Genomic DNA, 24,566 nt, shown 5'->3' on the forward strand with positions numbered 1-24,566 from the left:
AGTTTCTAGTTTTCTCTCTCAGTCAGTCAAAGAGACATAAATGCTAAAGAGACACCAAAGAACTGTGACCTTCTTGGGACTTCACACTGAGTAAGGGGCTCCAGCTTGCTTAGAGGAGAGGCATGTTCTGGGTCCATGTTGGTGATAAAGCATTCTGAGATAGTCAACACAGCCAATGTTTGAATACCTGTGGGCCAGCTCCTTTCCCCACACTTTCTTCCAACAAAGAACTGGTCTTAAAAGAATGACTCCAATTCTGTAATAAGGAGCCAACATGAGATCTGCCAAAAAGAGAGCACGAGAAATAAAAAGCAAAGAAACATAAAATAGAAAGGATAAAAAAGAATAAATACTAGAAGATTTGTTGTATAAAGTGGGAGGAACTATTGGACAGATGTTTTTCTGTGAAATATATACTTAAAAAAATGCCTGCCTAAAACAAATCTCAAAATAAGAAACAAAAAGGGCAAAGAAGAGATATTAAGAAGCAGAGGGGGGTGAAAAAACAGCACTCAGGAAGTAAGTGGAAGAGAAAAGTAAAGCTATTGTCTTATAAATGCTGTATCAGAGCAAAATGGGGAAATATTAAAAACATAATCAGAGACATGATATGTAGGCTAAAAAGACTGAACAAAATGAAGTGGAAAAGAAAAGTAAGAAAAGACGAATGGAAAACAATCAATATGAAAGACAAAGGAAATCCAACATCAGCATAATTGGTGATACTGAAGAAGAAAATAAAACAGAAAACAATGTTGGGATCTTTAGTAGAAGAACATTTCTCCAAAACAAAACTAAAACATATGCAGGTTGAAAGAGCTTACTGTTTTCCAGAAAAAGCTTATGGACACTCATCAAGACAAATTGTAGTAACATTAATGGACTTGAAACTTAATAGTAAAAACCTTATGGATATCCAGGCAAAAACTTCAAGTGAGCTGTAAGGGGTGGGAGAAATCAGGCTGGACTCAAATTTCTGCAATAATTAAATATCTACTAATTCTCAGAGAAAGAACATGTAACCCAATAATTTTACAGATATATCACTTTTGTATTCAGAGGATGCCTTCTTTTTTTAAAAAAAATGTGCATACTTATTGTTGAAGTTTGGAAAATAGAGCATATAAGAAAGAAATCCAGATTTATTCATAATCTCATCCCTAAGATAGAAATGTCAATCACACACTTCAAAATGCTTTCACAGACATTTGTCCTATGGAATCCTCTGTGATGTAGACATCCCAATATTATTATTCCCAATTAGAAGATGAACAAATTTAGGCTCAGAGTGTTCAGTGATTTGCTGTAAGAATTCAGCAGCAGAACCACCTACGCCCAGGCTTCCTGGCCCTTGGGCCTGAGTTCTCTAGAACACCTCTGTCCTATAGAACTTTCTTTGATGATGGAGATGTTCCATATCTGCTCTGTCCAGAATGGCAGCTCCTAGTCCCATGTGGCTGTTGAGCACTTGAAATGTGGCTAGTGTTACTAAGAAACTGGAATTTTAAATTTCGTTTGATTTTAATGAACTTGAACTTAAATTCCACATGTGGCCCAGGGCTTCACTGTTTAGACAGGCCAGCACTAGAGAGTTCCTTGGCACTCTTTCCCCTTCAAAGGCAGCTGACCACTTTCCTTTTCAGCCATCCTCCCAACCTCATCCATATCAAGTTCACCCAGAATCTGGCCTCTGGGGTCAGCCTTGATCATTAGGACTAGGCTCCTTCCCTGTGGCACCTGTCTTCTCCAGGTGCAGACTCTGTTAGGCCTTGCTGTCAGTTTCTTCAGCCCTAGAGATTGTAGCTGAGTCTCACTGGCTTCTGAAGGCAGAGGAATAGGCTGGAAGTTGAGCAATGTGTTACCCGAAGCTGCTACTCCTTCTTTCCTGGGCCCGCTCAGCAAGATTCTCCCTCCCAAAATGCAGCCACTGGACAGAAACAAGTGGCAAGAAGGCAAACTGCTCACTCTGAGTTGACCCAGAAAATGAGTCTGCAAAATCAGACACCTCTCCCAACCTATGAACTCCAGAAGTTAAAATTAAAAGGAACAGTGCCTCGGGATCATGTGGCCCCACACTCCTTCCTACCTGAATCTGCCCTTGAGGACCCAAGGGAAGCCTCTATTTTGCAGACACGCAGACTGAACCTCAGTGTGGCCATGTGGCTGGTGTGAGTTTATGAAACAGGAAGCCCAGAGGCAGAGGTTGACTGGAGTTGCTGTTGGGTGGAGTAAAATCATGGATCCACCTGGACTCCCCTCTACAGTTCCACTGTTTCAAATGTATCCGGGGCTGGGAGTGATGAGATCTACTCTTAGGCTCTGCATGGTCCTGAAGACACCACACCTCCTCTCCAGACCTCAGTTTATATCTGTAAAATGGAGCAGGGATTTTCAGTACAGAGTTCGGCGATCCCTACTAATCTGTCAACATCTTGACATTATATTCAGTATTGTACATGTGTGGGCACATACACACTATGTGGGGTTTTCATTCATTACCACAGGGGTCCATCCTTCTACCAATTCAAATCACTTAGATGAGAGGTCATAAATTGGTGACTATGGGTTGAATACCACCTGCAGATGTAGTTTTTTTTTTTTTTTAATTGGCCCACAGTTTCCTTTTAATGAGAAAATCTTTTAAAACTGTGAGATTTCACATAGAAGCAAAATTTCAAGCTTCTCTTGAAACATCAGGAGAGCTGGCATCACAGGACCCACATTCCTGTATCACAACAATCAGGGGAGCTGAGCAGCAGTTGTCCTCGTGGTGGGGGGTCCCTGTGTTCCCCACTTCACCACAGTCCCCACCCCTCCCTATTGCACTCATGACACCGAAGTCCAATGCCAGCTGTAAGTTACCATTAAGCTTGGGCACTTTTATCCCCTGCTAAAATAACAGTATTCTGTCTCCACAGCACTGTTGGAAGTGCAAATCAGACTTGAGAAAACGTGACTTTGATTACACCAGCCCACATTACCCATTAAATTGTCCCCTGCATATGAGTTTGAAATGCTGGACTTTGTATCATTTATTCATTCTTTTTTTTTTTTTTTTTTTTTTTTTTTGAGACGGAGTCTCGCTCTGTCACCCAGGCTGGAGTGCTGTGGCCGGATCTCAGCTCACTGCAAGCTCCGCCTCCCGGGTTCCCGCCATTCTCCTGCCTCAGCCTCCCGAGTAGCCGGGACTACAGGCGCCCGCCACCTCGCCCGGCTAGTTTTTTTTTTTTTTTATTTTTTAGTAGAGACGGGGTTTCACCGTGTTAGCCAGGATGGTCTCGATCTCCTGACCTCGTGATCCGCCCGTCTCGGCCTCCCAAAGTGCTGGGATCACAGGCTTGAGCCACCGCGCCCGGCCCATTTATTCATTCTTTTAACAAATACCTGTTGAGGCACTGAGGATAGAGGTGAACAAAGATAGAGAAGGCCCTGTTTGCATGGTGCTCACGATCTGCAGGGAGGAGAGAGAGAGAGATAATAAGTGAATGAACAAAAAAATAAACTCCAGCCAGTGATAAGTGGCTCCACAAGAATGGAGCCAGATAATGTACAGCAGACCACAATGAGCAGTGTGATCAGAGGTGGACTCCCTGGAGGGGAGACCTTTGAAGTGAGGGCTGAACAGCAAGGAGCCAGCCAGCCAGAGATAGAAAGGGGGTGGGGGGGGTCAAGAGGGCGAGGCAGAGGGAAGAGCAGGTGCAAAGACCTGGACGTGGGAACAGTCCTGGCCTGCTTGTTCTGAGAGCCCACCACTTAGCATTTTACAGGCCTCAGTGCTCTAGTCCCTGCCTCCAAGTCCCCTGGAAGATTTTTGCTCTCTGGAAGTTAGTTTTGTTCTTAAGGCCTGGCAGAGTGAGAAGGTGGGGGGATGAGGGGCAGCAGCACTTCTTACTAATTCTCCACCAGATGTCTGGCATACAGCTGGCAAATCTGAATCCATTTGCCCACAGGAAGTTCAGCTGAGGCAAGGGAGGCATTCGGGCTCACTCTGGCTCTGCTCCAGTCCCTCTCCAGCAAGGTAATAAAACACACTCTTGACCCACTTGCTGCCAAAGCCCCAAGTGGGCCAAAGATTGACTTCCCAACTCCTGCCATTTCCCTTGGGTCACCTCTCCAGCTGACATGTGCTGTATCTGGAGTCATTCCTTCACAGAGGGCTGAGTTGACATCCTGACAGGAGCATCCAGAGACAGAGAGAGGAGAAAGAGGGAGGGAGAGAGAGAAAGAAAGGGGAGGGAGAGAGGAAGAAAAGAGAGGGAGGGGGAGAGAGAGAAAGGGAGGAGGCGGGAGAGAGAGAAAGGGAGGAGAGAGAGAGGAAGGAAAGAAAGGGAGGGGGAGGGACAGAGAGGAAGGACAGAGGGAGTGAGAGGAAGGAGGGAGGGAGGGGAGAGAAAAAGAAAGGAGAGAGAGAGAGAGAGAGAGAGAGAATACAGCTTTGAAAAGCAACCCTTGCAGCCAGAATTTAAACAACAACCTTTCCTCCCATTTATGTCATGTACAGAATGAATACATCTGAATACATTGCACAAGAGGACTCACAGAATGTCACCTCCAAAGCAGATGTATGCTAGTGTTCACAACAACTTTTTCCATAATAGCCTGAAACTGGAAATAATCCAAATGTCCACCAGCAGGAAAATGTACAAATAAATTCCCATCTATTCACAGAATGGACTACTACTCAGCAGTAAAAAAGAATAGGCTACTGACACACACAACTGCGTGGAGGAATCTCACAGGCATTATGCTGAGCAAAACAGCCACACATACTTCAAGCTCATTCTTGTTGGTAAAATTAAAATTAAAAAATAGCCAGAGACAGAGAAGTACATCCTGTATGATTCCATTATGTCCTAGAACAGGCAAAAACCAATCTATAGTGATAGAAATTGCAGCACTATTTTGCAGGGGATGTGGGAATTGACCTGAAAGGGGCATGCAGGAACTTTCTGGGAAGATGTAAATGTCCTGTATCTTGATCGGGATGGTGGCTATATGACTATGACCATTTGTCAGAACTTTTATTTTATGTAAATTATAGCTCAATGAAGCTCTTTTTTTGAAGTCATGTTTATTTTTCTCTCCAGATAGTGCTCTAAAATATTTTCAGTTCTTTTCCTATTACTTGGACAAAAACCCCTGCAGACACATGCCATTTCCTATCACTCTTGAGATGTAATTAAAATCCTCCAATTACTTTAATACACAAACATGGTCTCAATTCAGAAATTAGAATGGTCAGTTCCAGGTGATCATCAAAACGTGGAACTTGATTTGAAGTGAAATCCTTTCCCCTTCCCTTCCTGGGGGTTCTACAGGCTGGAAGCTGGGAAACAAAGAGGAAAGAGAGATCATTGTCTCCTGAGTTCCTCTTTACGGTTGCACCTCTTCTTCCTTATTTTCTTAAGCAAGGTTTGTGACAGCCACAGTGAAAGAAGCCAGGGGGCAGGAAGAGGCAAGGAGCCTGGCAGGTGCATGACTCCTGCCCCTCAGCTTCCCTTTACAGCAGACACTTCTCTTGTGAGTCTTACGGGGTTGGGAGACTAGAGGGTCTCCCCTTTCTCAGAACACTTCACAGCCCTTCCGTTGGGCTTTTCCCCCTGGCTTCTACCCCTCTAATTCCTGGTTTCCTATACATGGGAACTCCCTCAGGGGTCCTATATCACTTGGAAGTGGACCTCTTAGGCAGGATTTTAAAGAGGCCCTGGGCTGAAATTCTCACTTCATAACCACATCTGGTCTTTAGAAATACTTGAGCTTTCCCTCCTCACATCTTTGGAATGTTGGCCCAGCTAGGATTGAAGGATAAAATACAGGGTTCTAAGTTCACTTTGAATTTCAGATGAACAAGGAGTCATTTTTAAACTATAAGTATATCCCAAATAGTGCATGGGATATACTTATGCTAAACAATTATTTGCTGCTATCCATCCTAATACTGATTGGATATTTGGGAACAGCTTGTCTAGGTCTCACCATCTCCCCCTTGTGTAACAGCATAATGTTATGAGCAGCTTGCCTTGTGTCTGCCCAGCAGGCTGTCTACTACTTTCATCTCTGTGACCCTGGCCAGGTTACTTATTCACGCTGTGCTTCAGTTGCATTATCTGCTAAATGGAGATAATCATGGAACCTACTTCATAGGGCTGTTGTGACAATCACAATTAAACTGAGATAATACACAGGTACAGTTGTTTGGGCAGTGTCTGCCACATAGCAAATTCTCAATAGGTATTTACTGTTATTAGTATTATTATGGTGATAGTGATTGTTGTTGCTATTGCATGAAGAGAGGAAGAACTAGATCCTCGAGATAGGCTATTTTCTGGAGAAAGGAGCCAGAACTAGAAGGATGGAGTTCCTGTGAATGAGGAATTGGGAGGGAACAGGATGGTTATTATGAGCATGCCTTGTGGGAGACAGTGAGGCAGAGATGGGGAGTGATGGAGGGGCAGGGATGGCAAGGACAAGCCAGGAGGCTTGAGAGAGGTTCTCTTGGTTTAGGAATGTGAGAGATTTTCAGGCATGCTAGAGAATAGAGAGGATGTGGGCATTTGACAAGAACACCCACAGGTTGTGCAGAAATACATAGTGATAAAGAGAAAACTCTGGTCAGACCACCTGGGTTCAAATCCTGACTGCCTCAGCAGCTGTGGGCAAGTTACCTGACTTTTCCTGTCTGCTTCAGTTGTCCCATCAGTAAAACAGAGCTAATAATATCTGTCTCAAAGGATTGTTGTGAAAATAAAATGAGTTGATAAGTGTAATTACTTGGAAATTAATTGCTTGCTAATTAATTGCTAGTGATTATTATACTTTGAGTCTCTTAAATGTTTAAGAGAGAAGAGTTTAAAAATTAGAATTCCTGTTTAGACTATGCAGTTTGTAAACTGCAACACTACCCTGGGACTGAATTACCTGGGACACAGTGTTATGCATGACCTAAATCGATGTCTTTTTATAATTTCCCCCAAAACAGAGAGGGAAAGTAATAGTACCTTCCTGAATCCAGGTGTGTCAGTGTATGCCTGTCATCCCAGCTACTTGGGAGGCTGAGATGGGAGGTTCACTTGAGCCCAGGAATTCAAGACCAGCCTGGGCAACACAGTGAGACCTTGGTTCAAAAAAAAAAAAAAAAAAAAAAAAAAGAAAGAAAAGAAAAAGAAAAAGAGAAAAAGAAAGGAAAAAAGAAAGAAAAGAAAGGAAAAAAAAATATGCCTCCCTGAAAAGATTGTTAGGGGCATTAAATGAGTTAATACATAGAAGATGCCTGAAACTTAGAGAATACTCAAAACATGTTGGTGGTTGTGATTGTCATTATACTGTAGTTATTCTTCTGCATAGAGATGTGAAGCTGCATAGAAAAGGAAACTCTCACTAGAGCTCCTCAGAATTGAAATTTTCCAGGTGACTGCATGTCACTGTTCTCAACCATTATATTCCATTTTCTTTTCTTTTAATGCCCTTGTCAGGATCACCCAGGTAACAGGGTTATCCTGTCCTCATAAAGTGAATTGGGAAGTGTTCCCTTTTTCTCTGCTCTCTGAAAGAGTGCGTGCAAAATGGTATTATTTATTCCTTCAGTGTTTGGTAGAATTACCATTGAAGCCAGAAGGGCTTGGAGCTTTTCTGTGGGGAGGTTTTTAATGATTGATTCAGTTTCTTCAATAGACACCGAAATATTCAGCTTTTAAATTTCTTTTTCTGGTAGTTGAGAAAGGTATGTTTTATCAGGAAGTTTCTCTGGTTACTTGAAATTATCAAAGTGATTGGTAAAAAGTTGTTCAAACTATCCCTTTTATATCCCTTTGATATTGTAAGATCTGAGTCATGTCTTTTTAAAATTCTTGTCATCTATTAAGTTCTGACCTTAGAGTGTCCTTAGCAGGGAAACTATATTGCCTTCTTAAATTTGTAACTTTGGTGCTACTCATGAGTATCTCACACACACACAAACACACACACACGCACACACCACACACCAATTCCGGTTGAGTTAGAGGAGTAAATTTGCAAGGATCCCCTACTGCTCCGGAAATCCGCCCTCATATTTTAAAGTACAATAGGCAAATGAATGCTCAAGTGCCTGCTGGACAAAGGGGAGGCTCTGACCTTAGGAATCTGCAAAAGCTTTTATTCTCTAAGATTTAGTTTAAATAGCTCTTCCTAAGAGAAATGTTCCCTGCTATCTTTCTTTGTCCTCTAAGCTAAGTTAATTACTTTCCCCTAGGTGTCCCTAGCTTACTGAGAACCACATGTTGGTCCCAGTGTAGTTATTTGACCCGGCATCCACCTGCCTGATCCCTATACTCTGAACAACTCGAGGGCAGATGTTCCCTTACTCATCTCTACCTCCTGAACTTTCAGCATGGTGGCCAGCAAAGAGTCAGGGTCACGGTGGCCAGCAAAGAGTCAGGGTCACAATCCATTTATTCTTTCACTCATTCCACACTCTCTGATACCAATTCCCTCAATGTGTTGGGGACTGTGCCAAGTGCTGGGGACACAGAAGTGAACAAGACAAAAGAAATGGGGTCCCTCTTCTCAGGGAACTTTCTTAGTAGTTGAGGAGACAGAGTCAGTAAATCATACTGAATGGATGAACCTTTGCAGGTTACAATTTGGCAGCATTTACCACCTTATTTTCCATGGAGCGTAAGTTGTGGAGGATTTTAAGAAATATTTCAGTCTGTGGTCAAATATATTTTGGAAACTTTGGGTTAGACAAGGCCAAATAAATGTGTGTACTACATGATTTGTCAGCCCTTTCAGTGTACCAATTATGAATTTTTAGCGGAGTGGTAGGGAGAGCAGTTCCTGAAAAACTTACTTGGTTTTAGAACCCTTTCTTGGGAAGATATCATGTGACCTTGGATGTGATGTGCTGGGAAGTTCCACATAGAGATTGCTTAAGACCCCCTGAGTACTCAATGTATTTTTCTTGATTTGGAGCCACAACTTTTTAAATTCCAGAACCATCTATAAGATGAGAAGACTTCAAAAAGTTCATAAGAAAATGGAATTAGGCCGGGCGCGGTGGCTCAAGCCTGTAATCCCAGCACTTTGGGAGGCCGAGACGGGCGGATCACGAGGTCGGGAGATCGAGACCATCTTGGCTAACACGGTGAAACCCCGTCTCTACTAAAAAAATACAAAAAACTAGCCGGGCGAGGTGGCGGGCGCCTGTAGTCCCAGCTACTTGGGAGGCTGAGGCAGGAGAATGGCGTGAACCCAGGAGGCGGGGCTTGCAGTGAGCTGAGATCCGGCCACTGCACTCCAGCCTGGGCGACAGAGCGAGACGCTGTCTCAAAAAAAAAAAAAAAAAAAAAAAGAAAATGGAATTAAAAGACAAAAATTAAAATATAAACTTTGTTTCTCAACATAAGCTCCATCAAGTTCTAGACACTTTTGTAATGATGATACCGGCTATTTAATCCATCCTTAAAGAACTAAGAGTCTGAGAAATTTAACCATGTCAATGTCATCTTTTTTTACATTATTAACTGAAGAAAAATGGGTGCTCTTTAAAGATTTTTGAAGATTAGGAAACAAAAAGAAGTCAAAAGAAGCCAAATCAGGACCGTAAGACAGATGCCTAATGATTTCCTGTTAAAACTCCCACAAAACTGTCCTTGTTTGAAGAGAGGAAGGAGCAGGAGCATTGCTGTGGTGAAGGACTCTCTGGGGAAGCTTTCCCTAGTCCTTCTGCTAAAGCTTTGGCTAATCCTCATAAAACTCTGATAATGAGCAGATGTTATTGTTCGTTGGCCCTCCAGAAAGTCAACAAGGAAAATGCCTTGAGCATCCCCCCAAAAATGTTGCCATGACCTTTGCTCTTGATCAGTTCACTTTTGCTTTGACCGCACCACTTCCAACTCTTTTTTTTTTTTTTTTTTTTTGAGATGGAGTCTCATGCTGTCGCCCAGGCTGGAGTGCAGTGGCCGTATCTCAGCTCACTGCAAGCTCCACCTCCCGGGTTTGCGCCATTCTCCTGCCTCAGCCTCCCGAGTAGCTGGGACTACAGGCGCCCGCCACCTCGCCCGGCTAGTTTTTTGTATTTTTTAGTAGAGACAGGGTTTCACCGTGTTAGCCAGGATGGTCTCGATCTCTTGACCTTGTGATCCGCCCGTCTCGGCCTCCCAAAGTGCTGGGATTACAGGCTTGAGCCACCGCGCCCGGCCACCACTTCCAACTCTTGATGGCCATTGCCTTAATCGTGCTTTGTCTTCAGGATTGTACTGGCAAAGCCATGTTTCAACTCCTGTTATAATTCTTAGAAGAAATGCTTCAGGATCTTGATCGCATTTGTTTAAAATTTCCGTTGAAAGTTCTGTTCTTGTCTGCAGCTGATCTCGGTGCAGTGGTCTTGGTACCCATCAAATGGAAAGTTTGCCCAACTTTAATTTTCCAGTCAGAATTGTGTATGCTGAACCAATTGAGACGTCTGTGGTGTTGGCTATTGTTTCTGCTGTTAATTGTTGGTGCTTTTCAATTAGGGCATGAACAAGATTAAATTTTTTTTTCCTTGCAGATCCATGTGGATGCTCTGCCACTGCAGGCTTCATCTTCAACATAGTCTCATCCCTTCTAAAACAAATTACCCATTTGTAAATTAGAATTGGGGCATTGTCCCCATAAACTGTTCATAAAGCTTCACCATCAATTTGATGTTTGTTTTTACTTCAATTTTAGCAGAATTCATAGAGCTCTGATAGGGGCGGTTTTCGAACTATCCTTTTTAGTGCCTAAAACTAGATTCTGTTCAGACATGTGATAATAAGTTAGTATGAGTTTACTTTGGTGCAAAAATTTGAAATCCATGCATAGTTTTAAAATAATACATATTTTTTGTGAAGTTTTTGAAGATCCCTTGTCTTAACTTCTCTGTGCCTCAATTTTCTCATTTGCTAAATGTAAATGAAAATAATACTAACTTTCCTTTCATAAGGTTATTTAATGAACAAATAGATGTAACATACTTAGAACAGTCCCAGGCATATAGTAACATTCAATAAATGTTAGTTCTTATTTTTTCCATCACTGTGTGACAGAGATATTCTGAATTTTGCAATAGCAAAGATGAAAGCACACACATTAAGTTCTATTAAAATGTCAGGTATTATTTATTGTTAGGAGAATGGAGAAGGTGAGTGTTTTAGTCAGGAGTCTGAGTTGCAAATGACAGAAACTTGAGTCACAGAGACATTAAGTCACCTATCCAAGATCACAAAAGTCATGGTGTAGTCAAGCTCTAGTTCAAATCCAGGAAGTCTTGCAACAAGCCCAGGTTCTTAACCGCTGTGCTGTTCTGCTCTTCTGTGAACCGAGTGCTGTGAGAGCATAGATATTGGAACTGACCAGGACTTTAGGGTGGGGGTCACAGGATAAAAATGGCCTCTACAAGATGAGTCATAATTCACTACATGAAGAAGTAGAAGAATGTTCCTGGCAAAAGGAAAAGCATGTGCAAAGGCCCAGAGATTGACAAGCAGTGTAGACTGCTGAGAGAACTGTGTCCAAGAGAACAGAGAAAGTGGGGAATGTGGGAAGCCTGTACTGGGACACCCTGATAAGCTTCGAATGCCATGACTGTGAGTCTGGGGGCCATGGGGAGCCAGAGGAGGTGTTTGAGCAGGGGAGTGGCATGATCTGAAGTGCATTTTAGAAGTATTCCTTTGACTGTTCATGTGGAGGATGTATGAAGACAAGCGCAAAGGTTGAGAAATAGTCTCAGTGAAAGCCGATGAAGTTTGACCTTGGTCAAGAGCAGGGCAGATGGAGGGGAGAGACCTAAATGCTCAGGCTCTAATGACAGAGCTTGGACTCTCTTGTATCAGATAATGCCTGGGACCTCTCTCAACTGGGTTTGGCTCAGATAAACCCCAAATCCAGCTGGAGGACATGACCCTTCTTTTTGACTCAAATACAAAAGAGGCTTCCAGCATAGGCAAGAAGGCAGTCCCTCTCCTTCTCTGTGCCAAACACCTCTCCAATCGTAGCTCAGAAAGATGTCACCCTCTCTGAGAAGACTTCTGTGTTAGATTGGGTCTTCGGAAGGACCCTGAGACAATGATTTGACTGCAAGGAATTTGACTGACAAGGGAAACAGTGAAGAGCATGGAAGAAATACAGGTGTGTTAATGAAGAGGTTCCTGCCAGCAGCAGGGATTCAGCCTTACTGGGGACTTCTGGGAAATGGTATTCGACATGCCTCAGTTATGCCACTGAAAGGCAACTGAACTTCGTGGCTGGGAGCTATTCCTAGTAGTGTTATTTCTTTGCAGTCTTGGCCAAGTGTGCTTCTAAAGCCAGAGAAATCTGAAGATGGCACTGGTGTGAACAGGAATGGTGGGCACCAAAGGGAGAGATGGAGGACTGTCTTAGTCCATTTGGGCTACTATAACAAAATACCTTAGATTGAGTGATATTTAAACAATAGAAATATATTGCTTACAGTTCTGGGGGCTGGGAAGTTCAAGATCAAGGCACTGGCAGATTCAGTGCCTGGTGGGGCCTTGCTCTTTGCTTCAAAGACAGTGCCTTATTGCTGTGTCCTCACATGGCAGAAGCTTCCATAAAAAGGGCCTTTAGGCCCCTTTTATGAGGACACTACTCCTATTAGTGAGAGCAGAGCCCTTTTGACCTAATCACCTCCCAAAGGCCCTGCCTCTTTATCACCACTACAATGGGGATGAGGATTCCGTGTATGAATCTGGGGGGACAGAAACATTGAGACCATAGCAAGGAGGTGCTGAGGTGTCTGCCCTTCTCAGACCCCACTGGCTGACACAGCTCCCTTTCACCTTTGCGCCATAGCTCACTGTCTTAAACTCTGTTTTAGCACTTGTCTCTCTGGGGGATGAATGATTTGTGTTCATGTCTATCTCCTTGAGCAGTGGAAGCAGATGAACCAGGGATGGGCTAGGCACCAAACCTTGTATACCAAGTAAAGGTGTGGACTACAGTCTAGGAGTCTAGGGCCAGGGATGGGCTAGGCACTAAATCTTGAATGCCAAGTAGAGGGGTGGACTACAGTCTAGGAGTCTAGGTGTCTCATAATAGACCTAAGATGAAAGTGAAACGTCTTATAGTCATATCATTTTCAAAACGCAGAGATGAGGATTGTCTGAAGGAGTCCAAGAGTTCATTTATGGTATGTCTGGGCTTCTGTGGGAATTTGAGATTGTAATCTCCACCAAGGACTCATATTTACAAATTGGGATACCTGTTGGTCTGGCAAGTGGTACGCAGAACAGGATACATGGGGCATTCCTTCTTGGGTTAGCAGGAAGATCTGATAGAAAGTAATTGTATACTTTAAAAAGCATGAATTCATTGTGGAGCAGGATACCAAGCATGGGTGGAAGAAAGGCAATTTTACAGCAGACTGTGATGCAGATTTCCTGGCCCAGGGGATGATACATGGATGTCCTTCTGCCTGGAGGCCCACAGTGGTGTGCTGCAGCCAGCTTATGCTGGCTTGGGAAATGTGATTGTCAAGTTTTTAGGAATTCTAATAGCCAGTTATTAAATACAGACCTTAATACAGACACACACACACACACACACACACACACACACACACGTTTTTCAGAGAGCCAATTGTTCAACATTTTGCCAACACACATCCGTTGTTTGAGGGATATTTGGCAGAAAGAGGCTGGGAAGGTGATTTGGGTTTGAGAAGCACTGTAGTTTTTGTTTGTTTGGTTTTTAGAGACCAGGTTTCACTGTGTTGCCCAGGCTGGACTTGAACTCCTGGCCTCAAGCAATCATCTTTCCTGAGCCTCCCAAATAGCTGGGACTATAGGCACCTGGCTAAGAATTGTTTATTGATTGGCATGGTCAGATGTGCTTGTTAAAAATTTAGAGACTATGTCTTAGTCATTTTCCTTGTGCCAGCTTCCAGCCCAGGGCATAGCATGTGGTCAGAAATAAAGTTTGCTAAATGGAGAGATGAATGAATGATAACTTGGATCGAGCTTTTTCTCTAAGTTGTAGAAGCATGTATTCATCATTCAACAGATATTTGGAGTGCCTACTATGTGCCAGGAACTGTTCTTGGCACTGGGAACACAATCCCTGCCCTCCTAGAGCTTGCATTCTAATAGAGGAGAAAACATACAGAGCTATAAAATCTGCTTTCAGGTGGTAACCAGTTACATGAAAGAACATGAAGCAGGATAAGGGGCTGGAGACAGGGTTTCGTGCTGCTTTTGTACTGGGAGCTGAGACTCAAGAGGAGAGGTGGCTCCATCTCTCCAAAGTTGTATGTCTTCAGGAAGGCCCCTTTGGCTCTCTGAGCTGTGGAAACCAATTGTCCCCAGGTGATATTCAGGTTCCCAGCCTAAGAAGGCTGAGGTGGCCTTGGCCAAGTCTGAAACCTTGGGTACACTGGCTCCCCAGGTGGTTACTAAAGCTCTGTAGGCAGAATGTTGGGATTCCAGGAGCTTCTCTAAACAGGGTGCTGTTTATTGTGCCACTGGTTTCCCACATCCTTGTTTGCTATGCTGTATACCTGGGACAGACCTGCCCTCTATCTCTGTGGAATTCTAGAATGATGCCTTTTGGCTCCAAGCACACATTGAGGCTTTTCCACAAAAGGGGGCCTTTTCCCAAAAGGGTCTCAGCTTCTTGTTGGGGGAGCTTTGGGGTTCTGGAAACAGCTCCGACATCCACCTGCTGACTCACTCTTTCCCTCTCTGATCTGAGTCTCCACATCTGTAGAGCCAGGGAAATGAGAGGGGCTTGGTGATGATCTGATGATCTGCCACTGAATCCCCAAATCTGGGAAGTTTAGGGGCTGCCAGGGTAGGTAGAAGGGAGGCAGAGAACAGAGAAGCCCATGTCCAGAAAAGTGCCTTTTTTCCCCTGATTTTTACATTCAAAGTTTGTCTGTTTTATATACTGGGATTCAACATACAATTTTGCTTGAACAAAGGACTGGGGGTTATTAGTATTTGTGGACTCTGGTCTTGTGATTCTCAAAGATATCTTACCTCTGAGATGCATGGATCTGCCTGACTTGAGAAACTGAAAGGATGGTGACAAATCAAAACTTAGGGAATTTTTAGTTGTGAAGTTTGATTCTGTATTATTCCTTTTACTTTCAACCTTTAATGTGTGTGTCCAATAACCTGGGTTCTTGGGATATTCATTCCAAGTTGAGTTAATTTGTTTTACAGTTGTTCTTCTCTGGCCCCCAAGAAATAAATTTTAGGTATCCTGAAGGATAACTTTGTATTAACTGTGGCAGCTTATTTAATTTTTTCTCTAAAACAATGTATCTTAAGTCAATAGGAAAATGGGATGAGCTGTACAGAAATTCTCCCTGCGGGAGACTTTTTGCACATCTATAAATTTCATGAGTGAATGTGAGCAACTGATAGAAAAGCTAAGGGACTTGGGAATCTGAACATTTTCCAATGTAGGGTGTGTTAAGCAGAGTCTCGGGATGTGTGTTTCAAGGTATGGAAATTGGTGACAGTGTGTCTCCCCCATCTCAGTAAATGACAACCCCACCTTCCCACTGTGGAGACCTACAACTTGGAATTGCCCTTGACTTCTCTCTTTGCTCTTTGCATACCACAACAGATCTATCAGCCAAACTGTCAGACGTGACCTTGGAAATAGATCGAGAATTCAACTACTTCTCACTACCAACAACTGCCGGCAATGGGCCCTAGTGGCCAGTGTCTTTTGCCTGGATTGTTGCCACGGCTGTCTGATGGGTCTCCCTGGTCCCTCCCTGACCTCCCTGTAAGATGGATTAACTAATCATAGCGTCCCCCATGTAACCTGATACCTGTCCTGTTTCGCTGAGGATATGTTCTCTTAGGATAGTGCTCTGTTCGATGTCCTATGGACATGGAATAAAGCTAACAAAACTTACTGTAAGTAGGAAGTAAGAGCCATAAGATGGCTCCAGACAGGACCAAATCCAAGAAAAAGTTCATGTTTCCTAGAACATGCAAAATCATTGCCTTGAGAGGACATAAGAAAGCAAGGGCAGGGCGGGAATAGTTTCATTCCAACAGTGACCACGCGAATAATGGGACATTAAGTATTATGAATCCTGTGGGACACGGATGCATTAGATGTGAAGTCATTGTCATTATCACTCTCATGATGAGAACAGGTGTGTAGTTTGACAGGTTTTGACAAATGTGCACACCAATGTAGCTACCACTCCAATCTAGGTATAGAACATTGCCATCAGCCCAAAAGTTTCCTCTGTGCTCCTCTGCAACCCCTACCTACACCCCCACAACATAGACCTTCCACCCTAACTCTGGCAACCACTGATTAGACTTAAATTACTTTGTCTGCCCTTCATTGGTTCTAATATTCAGCTGAGAACAGCAGCAGGGCACTTGTATGAAGGTCTGGCTATAGAGGTAGATTGCCTTGGTCTACCCTGGTCTGCACAGCCTTTACCTTGCTAATGACCTCTTTGCACCTCAGTTTCCTAATCCATCAAATGGGGATAATAATCATACCTACTTCACTAGGATTTTGTTAGGAATAAATAGCACCTGGTACTTAGCCCAACAGATGTCAGCTATTGTTATTGTTTATGGAGTATGCATTATGTGTTGGGCATTGTGCTGAGTACTGCGTAAGGATGTGGCAGTTGCTCCCTGTGCCCCCTCCACACCCCAACTGGTGCTCACCATTTCCACACACACCAGTAGCTTCTTACTGCCTCTGATATGGTCTGCGGGAGCGTTGCCTCTGGCTGCAGGAGCGTGCTCAGTCTGCACAGAAGGATGCCGGAAGTGCTGAAAGTTAATGCTCCCAGTATCAGCCCTCAACCAACGACCGCCAGGAGTTGGCAGATAAATGCTCCAACTTCCTTGCCTCCAGTTGAGACAACTCTAAGGCATGATTTGCCCTTTCGCCAGGGTTCCCCATCAGAATTGAGCTTCAGGTGTCCACAGTGGTAACCTTCTCATGGGACACACACTGAAGCATAGTCTGCCCTGTCCCCAGGGTTTGCCATCAGAATTGAGATCCAGGTGTTCACAGTGGTAACCTTCTCATGGGACACTCACTGGATTGGCTTCCTTCTGTTTCACTTCCCCACTGTCCTTCCAGAACCTCCTGGGATCCCCTATCAAGTAAACTATTTTCATTCTCATCTTTATCTCTAAGACAACAGTGTATTTCACTTCATTCTCAAACAGTCCTATGAGGTGGACCAAAATAGCTTCTTCATTTTATAGTTGAGCAAAATGACGCTTAGAAAGGTGACGCCACCTGCTTAAAGTTAACGCCTTAGGGACACACCTGCTCCACTGCTGCCCTGAGAACGAGCCAGGGCAGGCCCTGCCGCAGGCCTCCTTCCCTGTCTCCCCCCAGCCCCAGGCCTCCTTCCCCCTCTGCCCCCAGCCCTGGGCCTCCTTCCCCCTCTGCCCTGAGCCCTGGGCCTCCTTCCCCTTCTGCCCTGAGCCCTGGGCCTCCTTCCCCTTCTGCCCCCAGCCCTGGGCCTCCTTCCCGCTCTGCCCTGAGCCCCACTGACCCTCTGAGCATGCATCTCCTCCTGCAGGAAGGCCGCTGCTTGTTTATCATCCTGCTCATGGCGGTGTACTGGTGCACGGAGGCCCTGCCGCTCTCAGTGACAGCGCTGCTGCCCATCGTCCTCTTCCCCTTCATGGGCATCTTGCCCTCCAACAAGGTCTGCCCCCAGTACTTCCTCGACACCAACTTCCTCTTCCTCAGTGGCCTGATCATGGCCAGCGCCATTGAGGAGTGGAATCTGCACCGGCGAATCGCCCTCAAGATCCTGATGCTTGTTGGAGTCCAGCCGGCCAGGTAAGAACAGGTTCCAGCCCTACAGCGGAGAGGCAGAGGGACCACACCTCTGGAGCCTATACCTGCTCTTCTTGGTTTACTCATCCAGGCCAAGAAACTCATCGGTTCCCACCATTTATTTATTTATTTATTTATTTCTCAGCTATTTAGCAAGCACCCGCTGCATGCTAGACGCAGCACTAGGCCCATCATGGAAAGCTGTTCTCAAAGGTGCGGGAGATGAGATGCTGACCCCCAGGCCCCACCCCCAGGGATTCCAGTCCCACAGTTTTGGAGGGGGCCACACTGGCAGTTTGACCCCGACTGCTCAGGGCTGAATCCCAGATGACCTGCTCTGAAAAATGACTTAACCTCTGCCTGCCTGTGAAATAGTGATGTAGTGGCACTCACCTCATAGAGTTTAGTGAGGATTAGATGAGCAAATGCAGGTAAATCCCCTACACCTGAGCAGACAGTGCTGGCTGTTAGCATTCTTGTTTGCTATTTACCTGCCTAGGTGATGAAGATCAGGTGGGAGTTGAAGTTCGGGGGTATGCAGAGGATATGGGAAGATGGACTGGAAGGGAAGGAGAGTCAGGGTCACAATCCTAGAGAGCCTCAGGCCCTCTGGTTAGGATTTGGACTTTTATTCGTAGAGGATTGGGTGGCCTTTAAAATAGGGGTGTTATTTTCATCTTATTTTTTGTTCCATGAACCCCTTTGGCAATTTGGTGAATCTTAAGGATCTTCCCAGAATAATGTTTTTTAAATACATAAAGCACAACAGAGGCCGGGCACGGTGGCTCAAGCCTGTAATCCCAGCACTTTGGGAGGCCGAGACGGGTGGATCACGAGGTCAGGAGATCGAGACCATCCTGGCTAACACGGTGAAACCCTGTCTCTACTAAGAAATACAAAAAACTAGCCGGGCGAGGTGGCGGGCGCCTGTAGTCCCAGCTACTTGGGAGGCTGAGGCCGGAGAATGGCGTGAACCCGGGAGGCGGAGCTTGCAGTGAGCTGAGATCCGGCCACTGCACTCCAGCCTGGGCTACAGAGTGAGACTCCGTCTCAAAAAAAAAAAAAAAAAAAAAAAAAAAAAAAAAAAAAAAAGAAAAAGCACAACAGAGTTTGAAACAACAACTACAGCAAAATGCAATTATCTAATTTTTTTTTGTAAACACAGACACCTGCGCCCTGGTACAGGTAGGTACCGTTTTATTAACACAGCAACCGGCAAGACCAAGCGATGGGCCTGATCATAGCCATAATGCTGAGCAGCTTTGAGTGTTGATATTTCAAGATGTCTGCAGTGATTATAATGTCATTTTAAAATATCAGGGATCTTGCCAGGCGCAGTGGCTCCCGCCTGTAATCCCAGCACTTTGGGAGGCTGAGGCAAGTGGATCGCTTGAGGCCAGGAGTTCAAGACCAGTCTGACCAACATGGCAAAACCCCCGTCTCTACCAAAAATACAAAAAATTCACTGGGCATGGTGGTGCATGCCTGTGATCCCAGCTACTCAGAAAGCTGAGGTGGGCGGATCGCTTGACCCCAGGAGGCGGAGGTTGCAGTGAGCCAAGATCACGCTACTGTACTCCAGCCTCAGTGACAGTGAGACCCTGTCTCAAAAAAGAAAAGAGAGAAAGAAAGAGAGAGAGAAAGAGAGAGAGAAAAGAGAGAAAGAGAGAGACAGAGAAAATGTCAGGGATTTTTTTTGGGGGTGACAGAGCCTCAGGCACTTCTCATACACCTGAACTTTGTTGACCGTTTATCACTGACGGAAATGCTTAATTTGATTAGATGTTAGCAAAATGAAGATACACATTTTCCCCCAATCCAGTTCTGAATTATATCCATAGACTTATAGTTATAAATCTGTTCTTTTAAGGGTTATAAGCTGAGGAGTGACATGGCCAGATTTGCATTTTTTTTTTCAAATACATCTCATTTCCTTCAGATTTGCATTTTTTAAAAGATTCCTCTTAGTTGCCTTGTAGAGATCAGATAGGAGAGTACCAGAATGAGAAGCTGATACATCCCAGTTAGAAGGCCATTTAGAGTGTCCCGACAAGAGACAGTAGCAGCTTGGACTAGGAGGTGGCAGTGGAGATGAACAGATTGGATAGATTTGAGAGCAATTTGGGTGATAAAATTGACACAGGGGAGAGCGTAGGAAGAAAAGGTTCTGGATGACTCCTAGGTTTCTAGTATCATCTCTGTGCCAACTGCTCTGCTAGGTCCTGTAGCTGCGCCTCCTCCTAGAGGAGCTGCCAGTCCTGTGGGACAGACTCCATCTATGGAACTGATTCCAATGCCAAGCGGAATTTGATCTCCAAGAGGCACACCATAGTGTGAGAGCCCGCATGAGAGGTAGAGGGATGGGGGGAACTTCCTGGAGGAAGTCACATTTGAGCTTAACTTTGAAGAATGAGCAGGGCTGCTCTTAAATATATTCTAAAGTTACAATAACTAAAACAGTAAGACACAAGTCTGAAAACCAATTTTTGAAACAGAATAAATCTAAAGGAAATCCAAATCCGAAGGAAGGATTATCCAATAAATGGTGGGAGTTGGGATAATTGGTTTATTCTATTAAAAAATGGATTTACATCTTACTTTGTATTATGCATCTAAGTAAATTCCAGGTGGATTCAGAGTTCAATATAAAGGGAAAAAATCCTGAGACTTAAATTCTGTTGGTGGGAATGGACCAAGCAAAGGCAGGGAGGCAGAGGAGTAAAGGCGTTGGGTGCTGGTAAGAAGTTCAGCAGAGTCTCAGCGGGGTAAGAATGGGAGGGGAAAAGGGGGAGAAAGCTGAGAAGGCCATGAAGGAAAGATAGTGGAGTGTCTTGGTGCCCTGGCAACTTTTTTCTGAAATGGCTGTCATTGAGGATTTAGGGGCAAGAAAGAGAAAACGTCAGGCTTGAGATATCTTTATAACCTGGGTACCTGTGGACAGTTCACTTAAACACATTGAACCACAGTTTTCTTAGATCTAAAATAAACCTGGTGAGTGGATTTGGTTTCTGCTTTGAGTCTCAAGTTTCCATCTGTAAAATGGATGGATTGGATTCCTCAGGGATGGCAAACTGGGACCAGAGGATCTCCTGGGCCCTGGGCTCTGGATTTGTCTCTAATGCCATCTGCTCTGCAGGCTCATCCTGGGGATGATGGTGACCACCTCGTTCCTGTCCATGTGGCTGAGCAACACTGCTTCCACTGCCATGATGCTTCCCATTGCCAATGCCATCCTGAAAAGTCTCTTTGGTGAGAAGGAGGTTCGAAAGGACCCCGGCCAGGAGAGTGAAGAGAATACAGGTGAGGCTGTGCAAAGGAATTGGGGCCAACTCCACCAGGATTTGGAAGTGGGAATGGGATGTCCAAAGGATGTCAGGGAAGGCCAAGGGCATGCACACTTATTGAGCACCTGCTATGTGTCAGATGTTTTAATTATGACAATGACTGATAATTAGATAAGAAATCATGGTACCTTGGTTTTTTAAAATTTGCTTTTATTAAGCACATACTGTATACTGAGCAGTGAGTTGACCTCTTTACATACATTATCTCCCTTAACTCTCAAAACAGCTCTATGAAGTAGGTACTGTAATTAAACCTTGTTTTACAGCATCCAAAGAGATGCTCAGCATCACCAGTATTCAGAGAAATGCAAATTGAAACAATGACATTTTAATCAATGAGACAGGCAGAAATAAGAAAGCTGGTGAATCCCCATGTTGGCAGGAATGGGGGCCACAGGAACTCTCGTGCACTGCTAGAAAGAGTGTGGACTGGGTTAGAGTTTCTTAAGGATCTTGTGCAAGGATTTAATCACATTAAATGTGTTTATACTGTGTAACCCAGCAGTGTTGCTCCCAGACACCAAAGAAATCCTCTCTTAGGTCCAGGAGGGAACACACATAGTGATATTCACTGTAGCGCTCTCTGTGGTGTGGGGATTGGTGGCTCCATGGGCTTTATCGCTAGGCATGTAGCGATACAGGCAAAGGCAAAAATGGTGGGTACATGCCATTGAGCATTATGCTGCTTTTAAAAGAGAGAAGAATTAGTGAACCATACACTTCTATAAATGGATCTCACAGAGCAGTTATGATTGCGGGTAAAAACCAGAATGAGATCTAGAATACACCCTCCATATGTAAGCTGAAAATACACACGAACGACAAAACATTGTGTAAGAAATGTATAATGAAAAGCTACACATTAAACATATCAGAATGGTTGCTATGGCAAGGGTGAGAGTGGGAAATGGGGAGAGAAAGGACTAAAAAGACCCAATCAATTATAGAAAATAGAAGCTTTGTGCAGTAAATAGTGATAACGTATTATGAACAGAGGGATTTGATTCCCTCAATCCTCTGAACTTGTGTTCTTAACAAAACAAAACGTACACAGCCATTGTATTTTTAGATGACTATATTCAGGCTCCAAGAGGGAAATGATTTTCCCAAATCACAGAGTGAAGTTAAAGAAGTCCAGGATCAATTCAGAGGCACAATGATGTCATGACTTTTCATTGGCGACTCTGTGGTTCCCCTGGTCTTATGGTTGCAAAGTGGCTGCCACATCATGTCGCTTTAAAATGCCTTACTTTTAATTTACATAACTATTTTAAAAGGAAGATTTGAATTGATACATATGTGGGCAGAAATGGCTAGTTTAACCCCAGCATCGATTGTTCCTTTGTTCTTTTAGGAATAGAACCCAGTGCTTTCCTCTCTGAGGAAAGGCTGAAACTACTCTTGTGATAAGACTTGGTCAGGTAACTGAGTCTGGTCAATGGAATGTGAGTGGAAGTGATGTGTACAACTTCCGGGTTCTGCCCTTTCTGCCAGGTGGAATGTGAATATGATGGCACCCGAGACCCAAAGACAGGAGCCACATCTTAGGAGATAGATGGCAGATCTGCCCCTGTGGCTTTGGATCATTTACCTAAGTGAACACAACAAGCATTATCCATGAAACCATAGGTTTTGTGTGCTAGTTCTAGTTTTTAAAATATGAAATAAATTAAATATATATCTGTTAAAACTTCAATGTTTATCCATGTACTATCTAAGTTAACCTCACTGACAGTCACATGAGTATTTCCCTGTCATACACTAAGGGGTCCTGATTATTTTATTTTCACGGCAGCCCTGAACACTAGAAATGATTATATGTACTTCACAGATGAAGTTCGGAGAGGTGAGATGATGTGTTCAGGATCATAGCATTGGCAAAGTGGCAGAGTCAGCTCTGTGCAGGGGTGGGGTCTTCCATGAGGAAGGGAAGAGAAGCTTTATAGCATGGATTAACAAATTCTGTCTACAAATGACCAAATAATAAATACTGCAGGCTTTGTGGGCCACTCTGTGCAACTACTCAACACTGCCCTTGCAGTGAGAAAGCAGCCACAGATAAAACAAACGAGCAGGTGTGGCAATGTGCCAATAAAACTGTATTCATGGGTGCTGAAATGAAAATTTCATATAATTTTCATAACAGGAAATATTCTTCTATAGATTTTTTTCGACCATTTCAAAATGTAAAAGCCATTCCTAGTTGGCAGGCCACACAAAAACAGGCGGCGGGCTGGATTGGGGCTGCATATTTTGGTCACTGACCCCAGCTGTACAATATTGGCTTTCTTGACTTTCGAACTGTTTCCCTTAAGAGAACTGCCTGATGGTCACCCTGGGGTGGCAGCAAGCACCTGGGACTCTGCCCTTTCCTCCATTTCAACCCTAGTTAGACTCAGTTTATTCATTTTGTACACTGAGCTTCTAAGCAATGATAACCAATGTTTACTGTGCACTTAGTTTATGTGCGGACTCTTAGGTGGGCCTTATATCTGAATGAGATGGAACAAGCATTGACCTCATTTAGAGAAATGGAAATTGAGGAAGGAATTAAAAAGAGTCCCCCCACCCCCCGTTACCCAGTTTCCAAACAGTGGCTCTGGTATTTTGAATCCAGGCTGGCTGACTTCAGAGCCTGCATTCTCAGGCTCCATTATTCTGCCTCCCACATGAGACTTTTTACGAAGTGGCAAAGCAAATGATTGAAAGCCAAGTCCCTCATTATGAGAATGAAAAATCTGAGACTCAGGAAGGGGAAGGGACTTGCCCAAGGCCACACACAGTGGTGGCCATGCAGTGAAGTCCAGAGTCTTTTCCCATGCTGCAGGATGTCAGGAGGGAGGGGACCCTGGGGGTTGGGATAGATACCTGCCTTTACAGGCCATGGGATCGGGGAGAAGGACTTGGTTAATGATCAAGGACTTGGTTAAAGACCTAAAACAAGGCTAATTCCAGTGCAAAGAGAGCTATTCCCTTTCATCCAGTTCTGAGCTTTGACCAGGTGGCAGGAGGCGAGGACAGGGGTGGAGGGAGTAGAGATTCTGCCAGTGGGCTAGGAGAGGCACGAGGAAGTTGCTAGGAGCTATAGGTTCATGAGGGACATCTGTAGCACCAGCAGCAACCATAATCATCGTGTGAGCTGAGCTCTCATTTTCTGAGCAAACACCACATGCCAGATACCATGCTAATTTTTTTATACTCATTAGCTCATCTGATCTTCGTAATTGTACTGGGAGGTAATGATGCCCATTTTATAGATGAGGAAACTGAGGCTCAGAGAAGCAAAATGATTTGCCCAAAGTAACATGGTGATTTGCTGAGCTCTGTCTGAATCCAGAATCTGTGCTTATAAGCACCTTGCCATGGTGCCTGGTACAGAGGAGGCAGAACCCAGGGCAGGGTGGGTCTATC

The 24,566-nt window shown here is 44.3% G+C and overlaps 1 protein-coding gene across 3 annotated transcripts in view; it reads left to right on the forward strand.

Annotated features, from left to right (window-relative positions):
• LOC105496484 (solute carrier family 13 member 3) overlaps positions 1–24,566 on the forward strand; it is a 122,749-nt gene that overhangs the window by 51,426 nt on the left and 46,757 nt on the right. For all 3 annotated transcript variants that reach the window (XM_011766954.3, XM_011766953.2, XM_071079177.1), the window contains 2 exons: positions 17,549–17,814; positions 20,948–21,111. In XM_011766954.3, the coding sequence (XP_011765256.1) occupies positions 17,579–17,814; positions 20,948–21,111 (400 nt within the window). In that variant the 5' untranslated portion in view covers positions 17,549–17,578. The remainder of the gene's footprint in view (positions 1–17,548; positions 17,815–20,947; positions 21,112–24,566) is intronic.

This window comes from Macaca nemestrina, chromosome 15 (genome assembly GCF_043159975.1).
Source record: "Macaca nemestrina isolate mMacNem1 chromosome 15, mMacNem.hap1, whole genome shotgun sequence".
Lineage (NCBI taxonomy): Eukaryota > Metazoa > Chordata > Mammalia > Primates > Cercopithecidae > Macaca > Macaca nemestrina.